Source organism: Mirounga leonina, unplaced genomic scaffold, assembly GCF_011800145.1.
Source record: "Mirounga leonina isolate KUSES-001 unplaced genomic scaffold, KU_Mleo_1.0 Mir_93, whole genome shotgun sequence".
NCBI lineage: Eukaryota > Metazoa > Chordata > Mammalia > Carnivora > Phocidae > Mirounga > Mirounga leonina.
This window is the reverse complement of record NW_023270854.1, coordinates 47257455-47265486: the sequence shown is the minus strand read 5'-3', so window position 1 is coordinate 47265486 and position 8032 is coordinate 47257455. Positions and strand designations below refer to the sequence as shown.

The window sequence follows — 8032 nt, the reverse complement described above, 5'->3', positions numbered from 1 at the left end:
TTCCGGGGGCCCCCTGGCCTCCCACCCCCCTCAGCCAACACAGGCATTTGTTGGGGCTAGGGCCCCGACGTACAGCATTCCATGACTCCTCCCAGGTCCAGAGTTGCTGCTCTGGAACAGTCATCGAATCCTTGGGCAGGTACCCCATCTTAAGAGAAGACATGGTAGGTGCCAAACGGATGTTTATGAAATAAATGACAGAAAGTAACCATCCAATTGTTCCCAGTTTATACGGGATAAAAAGAGATCATAATCCACGAAATGTGCAGGGGAAAAGGGTGTGAGGCCATCATAGCTTATTTCGGTCTTCACAGAGTAAAAATTGACGTTGGCCTTTGCTAAGAGAGAGATGAAAAGTGACAGCGCCATCAAATGGGGATGTATAAATTAGTCGGCCCATACAGAAGATGTTCAAATGAGCCTGGGCTCTTACGCACCGAGGGTGTACATTTATCTCAGGGGCTGCACCTCGGCCTGCGAATGAATGAGACACAAACTTAGTGGTTAAGCGACAGCTTTAAGGTGGGACTATCCACGTGAGGGGTTGTGGACCTGCCCGTGTGACTATAAATAAGGACCTATTTCTCAGGGCCCAACGGCTGCGCGGGGTCCAGTTAACAAGCTCGTAGGCCAAATCTCAGCGTCCCTCCGAGTAACCATCCTGCAGACCCACAACTCTCCCGGGACCACATCCTCAAACCGCGACTGCGGGGTTCAGCTCGCACCCCCAATTCCCAGTGCGGGCGCGGCGGCGAAACGTGCTCGCCTCCCTTAGCTGGCTCCCGCGCGCCCTGGGAGCCACCAATTCCCCGCAGGAAGCTCGGGCTACCTGGACCGCCGGCAGATCCCCCGCCCCGCCACCCGCTCGGCTTTGCCTTCCTCCTCCTCTTCCTCCTCCTCCGGCCCCTCGCCTCCCGCCGCCTGCCTCCGCGGCCGCCGCCTGCGGCTTTGTTTTCCTCCCAGGTTTCATTCCTCACACGTGATACTGTGTTATTGCAAAGAGCGCTTCGGAGCGCGAGCGCAGGGCGCGCGCACCTATAAATACGGACTCCGGGGCCGGGCGGCCGGAGACCGCCGGGGCGGGGAGGGCCCGGGACCAGGCGATCGGCCGCCGGCCGGCCAGCGAGCCAGCTAGCCAGCTAGCCGCGCGCGTGGGCCGGGGCGGCGGCGTCCCCAGCCGCAGCACCGAGGGGCGAGCATGGCCCGCCCGCGGGGGGGCCGGGCCGCCGCGCACGCCGCCCGCGCCCCGCGCCCTGCCCAGCCGGGGTCACCGGCGCTCGCGCTCGCCGCTTAGCACTCGGGCGCCGCTCGCTTCTCCGGGCATCGCGGAAATACCGCCGCAGACGGACACAATGGCGGCGACTGCCGCCACCACGGCCGCCACCGCCGGCACGGCCGCCTGCAGGAGCAGCAGCCGCGCCGGCACCGACGCCGCGGCCACCCGCGGATCGCAGCCGCCGCCGCCGCCGCAGCCCCAGCCCGCGGCCGCCGCGCCGGCCCGGCCGGCCGCCGCCGCCCGAGCCCCCCCGGAAGCCGCGCATGGACCCACGGCGCCGCCAGGCTGCCCTCTCCTTCCTCACCAACATCTCGCTGGACGGACGGCCGCCGCTGCAGGACGAGGAGTGGGGCGGCGGCGGCGAGGAGAGCGGCGCGGCCAAGCCGGGCGCCGGCAGCGCCTGCGGCGCGAGGACTCGGCTCAGCCTGCTCGCCGCCGCCGAGCGGGGCGGCTGCAACGCGCTCGCCGCGGCGGGCACGGCGGCGGCGGTAGCAGCTGGATGGGGCCCCTGCCTCCCGCAGCCCTCGCCGCTGCAGCCCCTGGTCCCCGGCGGCCACGCTGCGGGGCTCGGGGCCGGGGCTGCCCGGGGCTTCGTGAGCCCCCTGGGCGCGGGCCGGGCGTCGGGGGAGCAGTTACAGCCGCCCCGGCCGGCGCCTCTCGCCTCCTGCGCTCCGCCGCAGCTGCCCGACCGGCCCGGGAACGCCGGGCAGGAGGAGTTGGAGGAGGACGATGCCTTTTCCAGCGTGCAGGTGCCGACGGCCGCCTTTCTGGGCTCCGGGACCCCCGCGAGTGGGAGCGGCAGTCGGGGTCGCCTCAACTCGTTCACTCAGGGAATCCTGCCCATCGCCTTCTCCAGGCAGACTTCGCAGAACTACTGCTCCCTGGAGCAGCCGGGCCAGGGGGCCAGCACCAGCGCCTTGGAACAGTTGCAGAGGTCCCGGTGAGTATGCAGGACGCGACGCGCGCCTAACCCCCACGTCCCTCCAGGCCGGCTCTTGGCTGCGGGACACTGGTCGCTCCCACCTTCCGGCGCCTTGCCGGATCCCTGGGCTTCTGGCCCAAATCCCAAAGCACGAGGGCACGCGAAAGAGGGAGAGTCCCCGGGGAGTGTGTGTTCTCAGGTGCGCGCGTGAGCCCGGCACTCGCAGAGCAGAAGCATCACGCTCATGCTGTGAGTCCGGAGTTGGGAGTTGCGGGAGCCCATTAAAAAGCCGCACCCAGACCTCCCATTGCAAGGAGGGCATCACGAACTTCTAGAAACCCCGTCCAGACCCAGAGGCGCGCTCTCCCCACGCCAGGCAAGACTTGGCGGGGCGCAAAGTCCAGCGGTGGGTCCGGCTGGTGGCTGAGTGGCGCGTGTGAGCCTGAGCTTCTTGAAGACGCGCGGTGAATCCCTCCTGAGAGGAGTTATTGCCTGCACTCAAAGTAGTCCCGTGTCCCAGGAAAACTTGGTGTTTTCCTTTTGCTTTCCTAAGAAATGGAAAATCCTTACATTTCCTTGCACCGGGTCTTGGAGTTTGGGGACAGGGAGGAAATAGGGCTTGAGGACTTTTTTTCTCCAAGATGAATTTGCTAGAGTTAGTTACAAGCTTGTATTTGCCAGCTTAAGTCATCTGCAGGTTTTAGGCATCTTAGCAAAAATCTGAAATGTTGGAAACTTGCTTATTGTGAAGGAAAAAGCTGGAGTTTGTCAACATATGTTCAGAGGACAGTGGGAATTAGGACTGTGTCGGCAGTGGGACCAGAGTTTGGAGAAGAACCTGCCTGGGGAGCCGTGGAGAAATGGAGGCCTGTTTCCTGGGAGGGAGTATCCTCCCTTGTTAGCTAATGAGGTCCCCTATGAAGTTATAGCAGGGGCTCCAGGTTGGCTCAGTTATTTTAACCTCTGGGGGCCCGATTTCCCCTTTTGAAATGGAAACATTTTGCAGGCCTCAAGATGAGAGAGGAGAACATTTTCTGTCACAGCCTCTCTCCTGTACTGCTCTTTTGAAAGCTCAGGCATTTTTTTTCTGGCCTAAGTAAGAAGGTGGGCTATTGGAAAACTTCACTTCCTCCCCCAACGGACAGATGGGGAAAAACAAGCCAGGCTCATCCAGAAATTTGCTCCTTCTTCCCCAAAGGGTGAAATCATGACCCTCCCTAGGTGTGTAGCCTCACGGTGTTGATTGCGCATGGGCTGCAGGGAGGGATGTGGAACAGGGAGGCAGTCTTGTGATTGCATGGATGAATTAGCGATGCTGGGCACAGGTGACCGCCTGGCCCTGGCATTTCTTGTCTGAGCACGCATCTCCCCATCAGCGGGCAAGTGCACAGGACGGGAATCCCTTCCTTTCTGGGCGATTGGTGCATACTCAGCAGTTTCTGGGCAGCTCGCTGTTACTGCTTGACATCACGCACTGGCTCATAATGACACTATAGTTTGAGCGTTAGCCCAGCCAGGCCAGAGGGTCATGACAGGAATTGTAATACATGTACATGTTATTCTAAGCCAGTGTGCAAGGCTGGCCTATGTCTCACGGTAGACAGATGTGTTCCTGTGCTAAAAGCAGCTGGGGGTCAGATTACCCCACACTTTTTCTCCAAGAATCTCATTTCAGGGGATATGGAAAATCTTCTGTGTTACTATCTCTTTCTTTCTTTCTTTTCTTTTAAGATTTTATTTTTAAGTCCTCTCTACACCCAACACGGTGCTGGAACTTAGAACCCTGAGATCAAGAGTTGCATGGTCCACCAACTGAGCCAGCCAGGCGCCCCTGTGTTAGTATTTCTGATCCAAAGAATAGCCACAATTTAATCTCCAGTCCCGTAAATATGAACCCCCTTGGATGTTTTATGGCTCCCCACCCCCCAGCACGCACGTTAGGATGAGTCAGTCAATAGAAGATGCTTCCTGACAGTCACATTCGTCTTACTACTTAGTGATTATCCATATCTGGCAACTTGATAGAGGCATTTTTTTTTATTATTATAGCTGTCAACAGAAACAGCATGAAATTTAATGTACAGAGAGGAGGTAAATGGGTAAAAAGGGATTTAAAAAGGCCTTGAAGAGCCTAGCTTGGCCACAGCTGTTGGAGCGGTCATGAACTTGAAATACTCTAGGATGCTTTGTTTCTGACACCACACTGCTTTCGAGAATTTTGTCAGAAGAGTGCTGCTTTTATGACCAGTAACGAGTACTTTTACCTGCGTAAACCGTGTGATGTAGAGTACAAACTCATTTGAATAGGGCCCAGGGGCAATTTACGAAAACGCCATTGGCTTTCCCTGGTGTGCCTCCCTTTAAGAAACCCCGCTAGCCAGAGTGGTTCCATATACTACTTCATGGGTGTTCTCTTGGGATGTCCTTTTTAAATCAAATTATACCTTCCTTGGATGTGTCTCTTACTATTTAAGGAATTCCATAGAACCTTGCTGCTCAAAAGTGTGGGCTCTGGGAACTTGAGCTTTACCAGAGTTCTTAGAAATGAACACTCTCCGGTCCCACTCCAGATTGAGTGCAAATCCGCATTTTAACAAGATCCCCAGGTGATTCATACACAAATGAAAGTTTGGAAGGCATTGCCATAATTAACCTGAAATCTGCCTTTATAATGAACTTGAGATATCCTATATTGGGTTTGTTACGAATATATAAAAATCAGAATTTCTCGATCTGAAACCGTGAAACGCTTTCTTGTGTGTCATGTCCGTCTGGACACTTGTAAAACCAATCTCAGACATTGCTCGGACTTGCAGACTTTGAAATAACGACAGAGGAAAATTTCTGTGCCCAGGCCCAGGCACCATTTCTGTGCCCAGGGCTGGACATTTGACCTATATTTCGTTGAATCTGCACAGCCACCCTGTGTGTAGGTAGGTGGTTTCACAGACCAGTGTTGGCCCAGATGGGAACCCGGATCTTTGACATCCCCCAAGGCTGCCATCTTTTCTTCCGTCCCTCAACTATGTGCTTGTGCCTTGCATGTGGTAGGCCCTAGAACAATTTTGGAGCTGTGGACTGGAAATGTTTGTCTGGGATGCAGCAGGCCGGTCATACTGGTGTGATTCTCTACTCTTGAGTCATCCCCCCCTCCCCCCATTTAACCTTTGTTTGGGCCCCCGGCTGCTTCTGCTCACGTCTCCATTGGAGCCTCTGGGGAACCCAGTCCTGTGGGCCTGGGCATCTTCCCAGACTGATGGACAGGGCTCCGGCCCTGGGAAGCCAACATGCTGGGGTTTGCTCTCTGGCTAGGTGTCAGAGGTGGGAAGCCAAGAAGATGCCTTCTAGCTTGACACCTTGCTGTGTGCTGTGCTTGGGCGGGGCCAGCTGCGTGCCGAAGGTCTTAATAGGTGAAAGGGAGTGTAAATATATAAGGTGTGTTTTAAGGCTTCCTTTCACTTTAAAAATTTCATCCCCGGCAGCAGGGGCAGTTGCCCTGGGCCGCTCCACTTCCTTGAGCTTCTGAATCGTAGGCAGCCACCCAGAAGCACAGAGTCAAGCCCGGGTGAACCAGTGTGAGCCGTCAGGCCTGACTGAGGACCCTGCACGGTGACCAGGGAATTAATTAACAAAACAAAACAAAACACGAGGGCTTTGCTTCTTAGAGCACCTGCGTTAGCATTGTGCCTTATGGATGGAGAGTTAGTTCGTACATGGGAAGAGGGCCCATGGGTGCAAAAGAACTCCCAAGTCTTGGATTCAAATCCTGCAGCCACTCCGGGACCCTGTGCAAGTCAATCAGCCTTTCTGGGTCTGATTCCTCTAGGAAGCCGGGGCCTGTGTCCAGTGTGAATTGGGCTTATGTAATTGAGGGCTGAGGGCTGCCTCTGCATGGGCATGTTCCAAGTGCTTTATATCCGGGCTTCTCAAATGTAAATATCTTTAGAATCCCCTAGACCTTGAAAGAATGGGAAAATTCTGATCATGCAGGTCTGGGAGAGCCTCGAATCTGCATTTCTAACAGCTACAGCGGGATACAAATGGGCAGCCTTTTGAGAAGGAAGGCTTTACTGGCTACTGTGATTGTTCTGAGAAACTTGGTCGGAGTTGTTAAGTAATGTACTCAAGGTCAGTCAGCCCATTGGGGCAGAGCTCGGGCTGCTTTAGAGCTTCTAACCACCCCTCCCTCTGCCTTGCCCCTATTGGGGTGAATGTCCAGGTGCTGTATCCATAGTCCCTGCCTTCAGTGAAAAGAAAAAGAAGTTTTGTGGGCTGACCAGGAGATTGACAGCCAGAGTAAGAGAAGGGAGATGGACGTTTTTCCTCAACTTTGTTACCTCCTTGCTTTGTGACCTCAGGCACGTCACCACCCCATGTTCCTGTTGTAAGTCACCTGACCCGTCTGGATTTTAGAAATCCGGACAGAACTTTGATCTCCTCCAGCAATATGCAAACCCAGGTTATTGTTAAGCCATCTTTCCAGCAACATGAATGACAGGCCAAAGCTGCCGTCCCAGGCAGCTGGGACCAGCGCCCTGGTCAGGATGCTTGCCCAAAACTCGGCAGAGGCCGTGCCCTGCCAGAGACTGAGGTCAGTGGCCCGGGGTTCACCCGCTGCCCTCCCCTTTGCTCTCACAAAGCCTGTTATGTGGTGGGCGAACTCAGAAGGGGAAATAAATCGGAAGCCTGCTCACTGCTGGCAAGTGCCCAGAAAGGGCAGCTAGAAAGTCTGACCTTTTGCCCTTTGGAAAGGGGGTTGGGGAGCCACAGCATGGCTCTGTACCCTGTCCCCACAGCTGGCCTCGGGGGCTCTGCTTGCATGGACTTGTTCCCATGGGAAGGAGAGCTGTTAGGTGGGGAGAGGGGCCTGGGGCAGGTGGGCTTTAAAGCACACTGGGAAGGAAAGGTAGGTGAGGCCTGGTGAGGTGACATGGTGTGAATCAGAGATGCCAGTCAGCACTTGGCAGCTCTGGATTCTGGGCCAGCCCCTGCCAGGCCTGGTAACCCTGGACAGGTCGCTTTCCACCTTTGGCCTCAGTTTCCTTATGGACTTAAAGGGCTGGGATAGATGAGTTGCCACTCTTCCTGGCCTGGGGCTCTGAGTGGCTCAATCCTGGGCCTGCTGCTGAGGACGGGGCGTGTTTAGCTCAGGACGTGTAGATAACCTACCCTTAGAATCGGATGTAGAAGTGACATTGAGTTGGTGGCCATGTGGCTCCAGTTGGCGGGCCATGTGCCGATGAATAAAGGAATGAGTGGATTTCCCCTGGTGTAAGGGAGAACTTTCCAAACACTTTCAGCTGTGTTCCCTCTGGCAGTGAAGCTGTCATAACTGGACTGGCCACTTCAGGAGGCCATCCAAGCTGGAGGCCACTGCCTCGGGAGTTGGTCAGCCCCCAACCAACGGCACCCCATTGAGAAAGAGATCTGTGCTGACCTCCTGTGTTGCTCAGGGGCCTTCAGCTTTGCAAAGCACTTTGTAGACATTGATTCCAGCCCCCTAAAAAACATGGAGGGGCAGGAATCCAAGGCCACAGAGTGGGCAAAGGGTGGCTTTAGGTACTTTTATCTGTCGGGTATGTAGTAGAGGAAATTCTAGTTTGGGGACTTACTGCCATGTGTCATTTATTCAACAAACATTGAACGTGATGACTCTCATTGGTGAAGTGCCAGTGGGCTAGTCATGGGAGATAGAGACATAAAAGGGGGTCCCTGTCTGTTGGGAGATCTAAATAACAAATGGACCAATGTTTCCAGTGATGAGTGCTTAGAGGTGAATGTGTTGTTTTGAGCCCCTCCCCTGTGGGACCGGGCTCAGTGCCTTGACACGGTAT

The 8032-nt window shown here is 55.7% G+C and overlaps 1 protein-coding gene across 1 annotated transcript in view; it reads left to right on the top strand.

The window, feature by feature from the left end:
• Positions 1-1132: 1132 nt before the first annotated feature.
• Positions 1133-8032, top strand: part of CABLES1 (Cdk5 and Abl enzyme substrate 1) — a 111000-nt gene continuing 104100 nt past the window's right edge. Inside the window, 2 exon segments of the mRNA XM_034996036.1 lie at positions 1133-1508; positions 1510-2216. Of these exon segments, the coding sequence (XP_034851927.1) occupies positions 1353-1508; positions 1510-2216 (863 nt within the window). The 5' untranslated portion in view covers positions 1133-1352.